The 14,071-nt window shown below is 38.3% G+C and overlaps 1 protein-coding gene across 4 annotated transcripts in view; it reads left to right on the forward strand.

Moving 5' to 3' along the window:
• epha3 (eph receptor A3) overlaps positions 1 to 13,660 on the forward strand; it is a 91,562-nt gene extending 77,902 nt beyond the window's left edge. For 3 of the 4 annotated variants that reach the window (XM_085135319.1, XM_085135320.1, XM_085135322.1), the window contains 5 exons: positions 20 to 229; positions 2,874 to 3,023; positions 3,260 to 3,453; positions 7,752 to 7,907; positions 11,418 to 13,660. In XM_085135319.1, coding sequence (XP_084991445.1) covers positions 20 to 229; positions 2,874 to 3,023; positions 3,260 to 3,453; positions 7,752 to 7,907; positions 11,418 to 11,523 — 816 coding nt within the window. In that variant the 3' untranslated portion in view covers positions 11,524 to 13,660. Of the gene's footprint in view, positions 1 to 19; positions 230 to 2,873; positions 3,024 to 3,259; positions 3,454 to 7,751; positions 7,908 to 9,948; positions 10,068 to 11,417 lie in introns of all 4 variants that reach the window. The other variant, XM_085135321.1, reaches the window with a different exon arrangement.
• Positions 13,661 to 14,071: the final 411 nt, after the last annotated feature.

Here is a 14,071-nt window from a genome sequence, read left to right on the forward strand (position 1 = left end):
CGTATATCTCCTTTTTTAGAAACATGATGCCCAGTTCACAGGAATCCAGTTGGTTGGCATGCTGCGCGGTATTGCTTCAGGCATGAAGTATCTGTCAGACATGGGTTACGTTCATAGAGACTTGGCTGCTCGAAACATTTTGGTCAACAGCAATCTGGTGTGTAAAGTGTCAGACTTTGGCTTGTCCCGGGTGCTGGAGGATGACCCAGAGGCTGCTTACACAACTAGGGTGAGTTGGAATACAAATACAAATAAAACATTTAAAGACAACACTGTTTTATATCAATTCTATATATATCCTCTCCAGCAAAAGTAATCCCCTCGCCAAAAAACAACGCACTCCATCCTCTTCCGGTCTTTGTCTTTGTTTTTGTCATCACACATACACAGACACAGATGCTGTGCACCTGTTCCCCTCACATATCACAGCAAGGGTGAACGACACATAAAAAACTAGTTGTTAAAGGGCAGACATAAATCCACATATCCTAAACTGGAAGGTCATAGGGAAGACCATTAAAGCCCCATGTGCCATAAGACGATGTGTCTCATTCAGAAGAATATTGTTGGGCTTTGCCACTGTCATTTGCTTTCATAATGTAAAAGACAGAGGTTTTTACTTCTTAGATTGAACTTTTTTCAGATAATTCTTTGAGGTATCCTGCATAATCTGTTGGTGCCTGTTTACAACAATGGCAGGAACTGCCTCTTGAGGCTGCTAGCTAGTAGAGAAGGCATCTACTGGCCAGATCCATTGGGCTGATTACAACTTATAAAAGCCGTTTGATAGGTGATACACAGAAGTTGATAAAGTTCATCCTTTAGGAGGAAAAACACAGATACTTTCAAAAAGTATCATGTCTCGCTTTTAGAAGCATATTTAAAAGGGTAAGTGCCAAGAAGACGATTTCAGACATTTACAGTGCTTCTTACGATGATGGAAAATCTGTGTTTCAACTTACCTTGGAAATCCACTTAGGATACTTCCCATAACAATGTAATAATAGCACATAGGCAATGGAAAATTAGTATTATGAGAAAGATCATAAAAATGGAATCCTACAGATGGTCTCCCAGTAAGTTTGGGCAATTAAATTTTTCAGAAAGAAGTGTATGCATGTAATTAGATTTGCACACCTGTGGTGAGAGAAGCTCTAATTGCTCTGTTTGTGTCTTTGCATCTCTACATCCTGAAGAAGCATAACCTGGTATGCATTCATGTATTTTTAATGTCATTAGCCCTGTGAAATAAAGGCCTTTGATTGCTTTTTCAAACCTACCTTGAGTACCAGAACCTGGATGTTTTATGCCATTTATTGATTTCTTTCCACCATTTCCATTAAATTTAAAAAACAAAAAATATCGTAAAAGCATTTTTTATTTGCCTTAGCATTAGATGCTCAAATTGAAACACACCCAGTAGGCAAATTATGATCCAGACACTGATCTTAACCTTTGGAAGTGTGTGCGTGTGTGGCCATTCTCAACTGAGGAATCTGTGGTCTCAACCATGCGTGCAGCCTTTTAGACAGAGTATAATTTTCTGGCTGAGAATGGCTTGTCAAATAAACAGTCAATGTGCCGTTTGCCTTTCTCCCAGAAATTCATAATCTGAAATAATGAGACAGAATAATAAACTCTGCTGCATTAAAGTAACTGACAATGCTAGCACATGTGGGCTTCAGTGGATTTTTTTCTCTCCACTTCTTTAGTCATTGTTTTTTAAGGAAAAAATCAAAGGTTTGTGGTCATATGTGCATGTTTACATGCATGTGCGTCCCACGTTTAAGGGTATTTCTGCACATTTTAGACTTTAATATCTTTGTGCAGCAGCTGGGTATAGTATAAGTGCAAGAGCAGAGTGTATTTTCTTGTTTGTATTTATAAAGTGTTTCTTTGTAAACTGCTTTATGTGTGCCGCCATTTGTTGGCTGTCTGCATTTCATACATACATTCCCCATTATTTCCATAACTTCAGTATGGAAATAGTAATAGAAGAATGTAAAGTTTAGAGTGCAGCTTGTGTGACTGCACAGCATTAGGCAAAACCCAACTGATTGGGCCAAGGTTTCTGTTAACTTTGGCTACCATCAGTCCTCCCTATAATCTGTCTTGATTTTTAGCTAAAATGACAAATACAGCTACACACTGTAGTATGGGGTTATCCAGGGCACCTTGGATTACAATTTGATGAATGGGTTTTTCTTTCTGGCTTTAACTTTCTTTAAGACTGATGATAATTTTGATTAAATCTTAATATAATGTGTTTTGTTACAATAAAGTTCAATGTCCCCTTATGTGACAATTTTAAAGTCTTAGACAGTCTGGGAAAACAAATTAATTAAAGACAATGAAATGAAAGTGAAAGGTAAAAAAAAAAAAAAAAGCTTATGCGTGGTTCACCTTTCTGTGATGAAACATAAACTTTAGACTCTTCCAGACCAGACTGGAAAAATAATCGTTACAGTTTTGAATCTGAAGCTGTGATCGCCACACTTAAATCCAAACCACGAAGACCACCAGGATTTAGGGGTTTAAGAACAGCCTAAATAATATTCATAAGAAATATTCTTGCATTGCACACAAACCTGCACCTCAGATCCAAATCCTGGTTTTCAGAAATTTTGCTCAAGAATACATCCAGTTTGAAATATTTATATCCACGAGCAGTACTAAACTTTGAAATTCTATTTTTAAAAAGTTTTTAAAGATTTAAAGATGTAATATCAAAAGGTTTATCCAAAAAAACAACAACATAATTTTAGGTAGAAAATTAGTTATGCTCAAGAATTATTGATGTTTTTCAATGACAGATTGAATGACTGAAATACAAAATGAGCTCAATGAATGACCTCTCATTGTCTGTATTTCAGGGAGGTAAAATCCCTATTCGGTGGACTGCTCCAGAGGCTATCGCCTACAGGAAGTTTACATCTGCCAGTGATGCTTGGAGTTACGGCATTGTGCTATGGGAGGTGATGTCATATGGGGAACGACCATACTGGGAGATGTCCAATCAGGATGTAAGTTCTATTTATTTGCAAAGTTGCATTCCTTTAATAGGTACACATCCACATCTGCAGGGCTACCACCTTTGCACATTTGACAAATTTCTGTATCTCAGATGAGATACAGAAAGACGTACTCTAGTAAAGTATTCTTACAAAACTGAGAAAAAAATAATTTACTATTACAATGTATTTTGTTCTGAATATTATCTGCCTTTTTTCAAATGCTGTCCGTGTTGTTCCTCATAAAGGTAATAAAGGCTGTAGATGAAGGTTACCGACTGCCCCCACCCATGGACTGCCCTGCCACCCTCTACCAGCTCATGTTGGACTGCTGGCAAAAAGAGAGGAACAATCGGCCCAAGTTTGAGCAGATAGTTAGCATCCTGGATAAACTCATCCGCAACCCCAGTAGCCTCAAAATCACAGCGAACACCACATCCAGGTATCAAAGCCATCTTACGTGTATTTGTTTTCATTATTATTTTTAGGTGCTTGTCACTTGCATATATAAAACTTTGCACTTAAGAAAATACGAAAAGAAAAACCCAGAACTGCTGGTCAAAACCATGCAAGGCTGGTGAATGTCTCTTAGTCTTGAATGGTTTCTAAGATGTTCTTTTTTTCTCTTCTTCTTTTAATTTTATTGCCATGCACTAGACAATCCAGTACTGTATTTTAGGTCATATAAAGTTCTGGCTGGTGATTACTAGACATATTATCAGCATATTTATGAAAGTTCTACTTCTCAATAATATAATTTAACATTTTTAATGTCATGAAAATTTGGGATGGGGAAGTTTCTTTCACTCGTTTTACCACCTGTACACAAAGGAGCTCAATATAAACACCGCCTATTTCTTCTGCTTTATTAGCACCACTAGAAAATGTATCAGATCTCTTTTCTGATATTTTCAAAAATGTTATCTTATTTGTTTCTCTTTCTTTTTTGCCCTTGTTAATTCTTTGTTCCTTGCCTTTATTGAATCAGTCATTTTCTCCCAGGGGTGTGTGGGTAAGCAGGGCAACATACACTTGTCAGTCCTGGGCAAGAAGGGATACAGGCATTGGGTCTGCAGCAGACGGCCATGGTATTATGTAGACGTCAAAGCTAGTAACATTGACTAATGATTTCTTAAGAAAGTGAAAATAGGTCCCTTGGAGTTTGCATGTAATTTTCCTGATTGGCTTTTAACACTGGGTGAGCACAGGCTGGCCGACAGAGGCTGGTGCGTTGATTTATGAGAACTCGCTGTGCGTATGTGTGTATGTGTGTGGTGGCGGCGGCAGTTGCACAGCGGGAGCAGCTGCACTCAGCTCCACACACCTCGTTTGTCTCAGGGCTGTCCTGGCTTGCTAATGCAATACCCCCTCCTCCACAAAGCCCAGAACAAAGCCTGTGAACCAAGTAGAGCATCTGGAAACTTCGAGGGTGGGACCTGGTCAGTTTACTCTTCCTGCATATGGATGATGAGAGAGTCAGAAGGCCAAGGTTGACTGTCAGGGGCTAATTATGGGCCAACTGGTGTCCAGTAGAGGTTAGCAGCCATTGTGTATCTGGCTTAACTTTCAGGGTGTCTAAATTACGCGAGATTGCTGCAATCGCACTTTCTAAATCAAAGATAGTTTTTTTTCTGCACAACAAAGCATGCCAATGGCTGCTTACAGTATTACCTTTAAATACATAACACTCAAAGTTTTATCAAATCTAAAATATTTATATAGAGAATATCTCAAATATCAACCTTTATCCAGAGAGGCCAGGAACATAGGTTGGATAAAAGGACTTGGGAAGCAACAAGGATTGGTGCCTGGACTTTGCTTGGCAATTGAAATGGGCAGACATTCAACTGTGAATGGAAACCACCTGATAGTAGAAAAGAACACAGGCATTTAATACAGAGAGGTATATGTTGATGAGAATATCTAAAAAGTCACAAGTATGAAAAACTGTATAGAAGTTAAATAGACTAGTTGCCATTACATATGATGAGCAATACCTCAATTCAGTTACCAAAAATTCTTAAACTGTTTGGTCAGACACTACTAAAACTCCACAGTGAAAATAAATTGAACAAAGAATTCGGAGCACAGTCACGTATTGTTGCTAAAATCAAATCAAAATGTCAGTTTAGCTTTCCTCAACCCACCAGAGTACTGGTTAAAACTATATGATATCATCCAATTTGGCAGTGGCAGCAAAGGGCTGCAACTGAAAGGGCTAATATTGCCCCTAAATATCAGTCTAAACTGTCCTTGAATTGCCTTGGAGCTGTCACGGTGAAAGGTAATTTCATTCCCTTTTTTGTGAGCTCAAAAATCAGAAGATTATTTGGAGATTAAAACAAGGAGAACTACAGAACAAAAAGTGAAGCTTAATGACAGCGAAAAAAGGGAATATATAACCCGACTCCCTTTCTCTCTGATGTAGTCATATTTTCATCTATATTTTCAAGTGGGTGTTTTCTGCTTTGCTATATAGTATTAAGTAGACATTACCCCCCACCCCAAACCCCAAGCCTCAGACAGATCCTTTTTTTATGATTTTCCAATTCATCACATCTCTCTGTTTCCTCACCAATCATTGTGTCTCTTGAGCTGCAACAAGATGTTCCTGAAAATGTAACAACAAAGGAAACATTGAAAATGATAAGGGAGACAAATCAAGGTCATCTGCAGTTTACCTCTCAGTGGAGACAGCAGAAGGGAAAAAAATGAGACAAAAAGAGGAAAAAAGATCAAAGATAGAAAGAAAAAAGGGGTGTAGGAGGGGGGGGGGGAAGAAGATCAATAATCCTGAAAAAAGATTTTTTTTTATAGCCCAAAACTTTAAATGGAAGATAGTTATCTTTTCTATATCTTAATTGATTTTTCCTGATTTGTTTTCCAGCAAATATCAGCAAAAGTCTCTATTGATTCCTCTTCCTCTTTTTTCAAAAAGAAGTAACACATATTTAAAATATTTTTTTAAATGGGTTTCTACTGTCAGAAGATTCACATATTACTTTCTTTTTGTGCTCATGCAAACCACCCCCTCCATCTAGCCCTCAATTCCCTCCTTTGCAGACAAACCATCTTTCCAGGGGGTCCTGGGGGCCCTCAGCATTTTGACAACCCTCTGATCTGGCAGGAAAAGACTCAATCACTGTAACAGCACCCACTCCACCACCTCAAGTTCATCTTTTTTCTCCTTCTTTTTCTTCTTTTCTCCTGTCATCACTTAGGATACCATCTCAATAATCTCAATGTGCCTAATATTTTGTTGGCTTGGTGTGCTGTTTCTGACACCATTGCTCAGTGGGAGCTATATGATTTTTGGTTCTGACATCATTTTGATTATAGTTTAATTATATTATATTGATTTAATTAAAGAAAATTAAATCAATAAAATACATTTTGATTAGAGCAGGTGAAGAAAGCACGTAACATATCTTATGAAATTATACCTTTTTTTTCTATAGGTACACAAACCCTGGCACATTTAGAGTGGCTTTAAACTTCCTTGCCAATTTCCAAGTCAATTAGGCAGAGGTGGACTTTCTGGTATTCTAATGAGTTTGTTTACAGTGCTATGAATAGTTTTACCCAAGGGAGCGCTATCTGTTTTTTTTTTTTTTTGTTGTTGTTCTTTTTTTTTGACCTGCTTTGCTGTATTCCCTTGAGCGCCATACATATCTTGGCACAGGTGTATTTATCTGATCTTTGTGACAAATGCAGTGTGTCCTTAGTTTTGGGAACCCAGTTTTAGATGATACTCAGAAAATCAAAATGAAAACGCACAGTGTGCTACTACTGGATTGATTATTGTGTTATGAGCTGTAGTTTGACCTGATATGGTTTGGCTTTGTTTCCCATTCGCTGCACTAATGTGCTCAGGTTTCACAGTAGCTGAGGGAATCACATTTGTATAAACATGAGTTGCGGTATCTGAAAGTCGACATTAATAAAGCACATTGTTTCCTTGGGCCCTCTGCACTCTCCAGCTCTAATGTACCTTTACTCTCTGTAAGTCTTTTTACCCGTCATTGTTCCTCGGCCCCCCCTCCCTTTGGCAAACATCAATCAGAGCTAGTCACAACAGTGCCTGCAGTTTTTCCCTACACCCTCTACTGTTGACTGAGCATTTTAAAGCCCAACGCAGAGCATTTAATACGATTTGATCCAATTGAAACCATCAAGTCTAATCAAATCTAATGCTACGTTCTGCTGCATGGTACATCTGCTACAGGAAATAATGATGGAATTTGCCAGAAACATTGCTAGCGCAAAATAATAAAAAAGGACAGTGAAGCAATGACTGCTGATGATAACATGAACAATGAACAAAGGCTGATGTCTGTTGTGAAAATGCAGTTGCCAAACTGTTTCTGAGACTGTAAAGCATGCAGACCATTTTGCACACACACTCTGACATGTCTGACATGCTTCAGACTCTGTAAATGGTGCAATAGTGTATGCATGAAAAGACAATATAAGAGCATACACACCAAAAAAATATACTTTATATACGCTTTGTATATATGTTATATATACATAGTTGTAGGACTAGTTCACTCTGACATCAGCTGGCTGTAGATAAAACAGAAACTGTGATACCTGGTGGTATTTATTCTCCTGTTTTCCTTAAACTACAGTATGGTGTGAACTCTAATGACATCTAGAACATGAAAATCTTACAAGTGGTTCATCATCACTTATTGATATGTTTGCTTCTCCCTTGACTATTCTTCTCCTCTCTGTCAGGCCAGCCAACTTGTTGTTGGACAGAAGCAGTTCAGAGGTTCCCTCAGTGGGAACGATGGGCGACTGGATGGATGGAATGAGGACCTTGCCCTGCAAGGAGGCCTTCTCTGGGGTCAGCTACAGCTCCTGTGACACACTGGCCAAAACCTCCACAGAGTAAGGCAACAACACACACAGACACACACATTAGGCTTCTTTGCCTATTCATGTCAGCAGTGTTTACAGAGCCCAAGTATCAGAGGTAAGGCCCAGGAATTTGAAGAGACTCTTGGTGAAGAACAAGCACACACATTCTCTTGTTCTCACTAAGTAAAGAAAGCTATAGAGCCATCACTAAAGGTGTCCAGATGAGACTCATGGAAACTCATAAAGACAGGTCTTTAGCTATGCTTTCAATGCTGCAAGTATGACCAGAGGGGAAGGTGAGAGCATTGAAAGAAAGAGAAAAAAAAGAGAAACCAAAAAAAAAAAAGAGGGAGAAAGAGAGGGTAGAAGAGTTGTGAGTTCCATGAGGGAAAGGGAATAAGAAAGAAGCTATTGAGAGAGAGAATGAAAGGGGAGATTTGACAAGATAAAAGAGTAGCGAGAGGGGCCTTTGAAAGAGAAAATGAAGGCATAGCTGTCAAGTAGGTGTGCAAAGACATGGCATTCTCTGTGCTGTAAAGCATTAAAATGCAAAGAATAGAGCAAGGATAGATTGCTAGAAAATTATTTGGCAGCCACATCCAGAGAAATCACAACTGGCGAGCACACAATATAGGACCTACAGTATGTTCACTTGGTAAGAAAGTAGGTCCTACAGTGTGTATTGTTGTTCGGTCCCTTTCTTTCCCTCTCCCCGTCCTCCTTTTTCCTCGCTCTGTTGGCCTGCTGCTAGTTTAATTGATGTGGAATGTGACAGAGTAAATAATTGGACATTTCTAATCATTGTGATCAAAGCAGCCATTCTCTGCGTTAATAGCAGTTGTGGGGGCAATTGGGGACTGGTGGTCAGTACTACAAGCAGTTGTAACTCAATAACTGTACAAAGCAGGGAGTCATTAACTGTGTTGGGCTTAATATGCTGGAAAGAAGGATTGTGTGTTGTGCATGAGTTTAAACTATGTTAAATTGGTTGGAGCTGATATTAAAAAAAGCTGTTGTTTAGCAGACCTCCTCACAGTGCCAACTGTAGACTTCATTGACTTGTAACTGGAACAGAATAGTTTTTCCTGGAAATGTTATACGTAATGCTCTGTACTACCTTAAGACAAGCTCAAGTGTGTTTATTTTCCACACAGAGTGCTTAATTCTGAAATATATACTTTCAGCTTCCTGTAATTTTTATTATGGTTCTTTTCTTGTGTAGGAGTACTACACAAAATGTTTTTTTCTCTTCTCTTATAAGTCACTATCCAATGTGATAAATGAATGTGTTTAATCTATGAAAAGGTTATCTTAAAATGTTGTATTTAGTGCACAGACTAGGTGGAAATCCACAATCAGTATTGACAAAATACATCAAAGACAAATTGCACTGAAGGAATCGTGCATTAAACATAATATATTGGTCTACAATGCCTTTTCAGTGGTTAGATGCTAAATTGGATCACCGCAGTATTAATCCACTGAAGGCACCTAAGCTCAGCTACAAGGCAGAAGCCTTGGCTCAGACTATGAATTGCACTGTATAGATTTCTGTATTGATCTGTACAGTCTTAATCTAGTTCTTGATATTCAGCACAAGGCCTGGCAATGTTCTGACCTCAGAGGAACAGTTATCATACTCGGCCGCAGTGTGCTGAGTCATCTGTTGGGGTAATTGATTAATCCTTTTTCAAGAAGAGAAGATGGACTGACATATAAATACTGCATCATTTGAAGTATTTTTTTCACCTGTTCACTTACAATGTCAAAATGTTTTCTAATCATTTTAGGATCTTTTTTTTTTTAATTTTTAGATTTTCTTTTACAATGTGATAGACACACACAAAAATAAATCAGCATACAATATAATCACAATCTATACACTTTATTGTTATTACCCCTTAAAGAAAACATTCTCATTGCAGTGGCAGACAAGTCATCATTGATGTCTTGTCTGCCACAGAGGTGAGATAAGCAGTTTGTGTTTATTCTTACAAAATGTGCTAATACCACCCATAACAATAATATCTAGTTTAATGTGTTAACATTGCTGGGCCTGGCTGTTTCTCAGTAGAGTGGTTCTGACGGAGGTCCACGTCACACAAGCCACTTGCCCAGAATGGGAGCCATCCATGGGGATCACCACTCTCTAACACCCAGCTCCTCTCCACCCTACTCAAGCTCTGGATGGTGGGTGGAGGACCAAGGCCTAGGTCTAAGATCAATAACCTCCAGAACCACTGATGGGCTTTCACTTGTCTGACCTTTGAAGGGATAGTTAGTTTTTATTGAGTGGTAACTTCATCCCATTTTAGGCTGGAATTATAAAAAAAAGAGTAAAATGCCACATGTTCTAAAACAGGGCTACTGATTTGGTGCTCAAAATACTAATACAGTGTAAATGTTGATTAGTATTGCACACATAATCAGCAGTAGATGCTGGTTTCAGCCTCTTTTGCATGCTAATGACCAGAAAACAGACCAAATGAAAAGCTTATAAATTACAGATTAATTATTTATCTTTTTTGTTGCAAAGGTAGATAGTTGTAAACCCAAGTATTGTGTCAACTTGACAACAGAATAATTTGTATAATCAACACTGAAGCAACTATCCCTTAAAATTGTCACACAAAGTAAGGCAGAATCTGTAATTTGGATCACTGTCAGTTTCTGGGTTTTCAAATTGTATCTATATTTTTTTTAACTCTATTTCAAACTAAACTTTCTGCTTGCATATGGAAAATAAAAACATTGTTTTGATTTTTCAAAAAGCACTAAATGGCTGAAAGAGTTTCTTGCAGAAATGCCATAATCCCACTGCTTCTACTAATACAATACACTATTTAGGAGAAAGGAGTCCTAACATGTGCTGTGATTGCTGTGTGCTGTAAAATCAATACTCTGTGTACTGCTTTCTATGTATTTTAAAGTTTTTGGTAGTGTATGTTTATTATTGAAGAAATGGTGCAATATTTAAATTAAGCTGACTAACTGCTTTGTCTATTTCAGGTTTACACTGTATAACACTCTTAACAACTGTATTCTAGTTAACTCAAGTGGTCTTTTCTTTGAATGCAAGTAACCAACCTTCTAAGAGCTTTTAAGAGTATTAACGCTTTAACAGAAGCAGTTTATGAACGAGTGTCATGTTCAACACATGTCCCTGTGCTGCTCCTCTCCACAAAATTAAGTGTACCTGTCAAAGAAATCCAGCTTAATGCAATGCAGAAGAGTAGTTCTGTTCTGCCACTGTGGCCCTTGCATTTTATTGTTTTCTACCCTGACAGGGTCATAATGGCAGCTGTCAGTGAAGCCTTCTGGGAAATGCAGTCCTTTGCAAATGACAGGCGCACAGGGAAGCGAAGGGAGCAACACTGGGAGCATGCCACTATTGTCACACGGATGTCATATTTACTATCACTAACGCACACGTTTCCATTTTTTTCCTTCCCATCTTTCTCTCTGTCTGATTTTGTCCCATTTATTTTTCAACCTCACTCTGCCCCTTTCTCCCCGTTTCTCGCTTTTCTTGCAAACCAGGGATCTAAAAAAGGTTGGAGTGACTATTGTAGGACCGCAGAAGAAGATAGTGAGCAGCTTGAAAGCCCTAGATTCTCACAACAAGAATGGCCCAGTACCTGTTTAAAAAAATGGACCCGACAAATGAAAACCACCAGAGACCTATCTGTTGGTCTGTGTTGACAGACTGTGTTTGCTAATTGCACTCTAACACAGTGGCTGCATATTCAGACTGAAAATGGCGGAAAAATATGGCATGATTCAAATGATGTCTTTCATTGTTTCATTTGAAAGATGTCCTGGCAGAGAAGTGGAGAAGAGCTCAGTTCAGTTCTACCTGCTAGGTAACTGGCTGACTCAACCCTCTGCCCCTCTGTGCCCATGTTGAGTTGCCTTACAAACTAAGAGGGGGGTAGAGAGCAGAGAAAAGAGAAGAAGGTCAGAGAGACCTGATCAGGAAGACAAAGGAGAACTGTACTGGGATGCAGGGCAAGGACTGCATTAACATATAGCCGGACGTCTCCATGATTATGGCTTACCCACAGCACGCCCGAGAATCAGCCTGTAGTCCAAGGCAGTGAAACAACTGAAACACCTTGCAAAGAAGGGTACGACGGACAGCAGCAGCTGCCCCACTTGTAGAGCCCTCCTGGAGTGAGGAAGTCTGAAGCGTGAGATTTTGTTGCAACTACCTTCATTTACTGTCTCTATCCATGCGAGATCTCAGCTGGAATGGACACACCGAGATGCTAACCGAGCCATTTTACTCCGTAGCTCTGATCTATAGCATTTGCATTCAGTAGACATGTCACTTAAAAGCAATAATAATATAATCAGTGGAATAATTTCATTGTATGGAAGCCATGAGTCTATCACATGTAAAATGTATTGAATGCTGTGCTTTAAAAATAACAGGGGCCATAAATCACTTCACCCACAGATTTTTCTTTATGGTGACATCTGTGTTCTTTGTGCTTATGAACAGATATTGTACAGTTTTAGTGCAGTTCTCTCTGTAACCCCTTTGTGTGAAATCTCAGGATGTATACTTCCTTATGTTTTCTCAAGCAAGGACAAACTGATGGGGAAAATGGAGCAAACTAGAACTGAGAATTCAGGTTAAGAAACATGTGCAAGAAAAGGGAAAACAGAGGGATGATGATGAGAGACAACAAGTAAAATCAATGTCAGCCCTCTGCTTCTGCTGTTGATGTATTGCAGAAGTGTAATATACTCAGAGCTCATGTTTCTTCTTTAGGGAAGACAAGTTAGCATCATCAAACTCTCACAACTCTCATTTTCTTTCTAAAGAGTGTAATTTTTGCCTGTGTAAGATCAGTTTAGTAGGTTGAGATTAACACTGCCTATCTGAGGTTATAGTCCAGTAACTTAGGTTTGAATTCATAATTTATTAATAAAAGCCATTTAGGAGTTATCATTTTGTTTGATTGGAAAAATTTGTGTAAAAAATAGTTTGTTATATTGTAAAATTAACTTTAACCGATTATTTTTGGTGTGTTTAATGCAAAAAAAAAGTTGAGTGCCTCCTGTAGTTGGACTAGTTGGTTTGACGTCAAGAAAGTCTTGGCCTTCTTTCTCTGTTCTCTTTGGGATATAGAGTTGGTTATTACCTAAACTAACTAGATTTTGCCCTGGAAGAGATGCAGCATATCTAATAGATGATTGCTTTCTGAGATAGTATCCAAGTTCGTCATATCTCCAGTATGGGCTTTCCTAAAAGCACCTTAGAAGACCTTTGTACAGTGAAGTACTTTACGATGCTAGTCTCCTGCTTTGATGTTACCCAATCAATCCCTCAGTGCAACATGTACCCAGATTTTTTGAACTGGCACTTTGGTACTTTGTGCTTTTGGTTGGGTAATATGTAACAAGAAGGATGCAATATTTAAGTTTCTTCAAGCACTTAGTACGCAGTATTGCAGCACTTTGAAATTAAATGTTATTGCCTTGGCGCTAGATTAAACTTGTCTAACAGACGGGGTGATTTTGGTGCTTTTGGGAAACCCAGCCTTGGTCAGTCTGTCAGTCCTGTCTTCTTTTCTTTGGTCTTCCTGTGGATGCTACTGTTGCTGCTATGTGTTTTAATTAGCATGTACATAATGTAAACCATTGTTATTATGGCAACTAGCACTACAGATCCCACTATATGTACATGTCCATCCATTTTTTGTACAAATGTTTGTATGTATAAAAGCCTGAATAAAAATTGTGCAACATTTTTAATTAAAAAAAAAAGAGAAAAAGCATTTGTATTTTATTTTATCTTGTTTTGAATTATATTTGTCAGCTTTGTTTTTTTTTTCTACAATAAAAAGGCAATTATGATTACGTTATTTATTTGTTAACATTATACAGTGCATTGTTCGTTTTTTGGGAGGGTGGGGGGAGGGGCGTAGAGCAAATACTGTGTCAATGCTGTCTGTGTTTTGGTTCTAGACTTACTTTATAAAAATGACACAGCTGAGAGAGCAATACTGTTATGAGCCCTATATCCAGATTCCTAAATTTATGTTTCAAGTCTGATTCGAGTGTCTGTGTGAGAGTTTATGTGTGGAAATGTAGATCGCCTTGTCTACTAATGTAAAATGATTTGTAGTGGAAACATTTATATTTTTATAATAAATATTCTCAAAATATTTTCCAAAAAACGGATG

This window comes from Neolamprologus multifasciatus, chromosome 16 (assembly GCF_963576455.1).
Source record: "Neolamprologus multifasciatus chromosome 16, fNeoMul1.2, whole genome shotgun sequence".
In the NCBI taxonomy this organism is placed as follows: Eukaryota; Metazoa; Chordata; class Actinopteri; order Cichliformes; family Cichlidae; genus Neolamprologus; species Neolamprologus multifasciatus.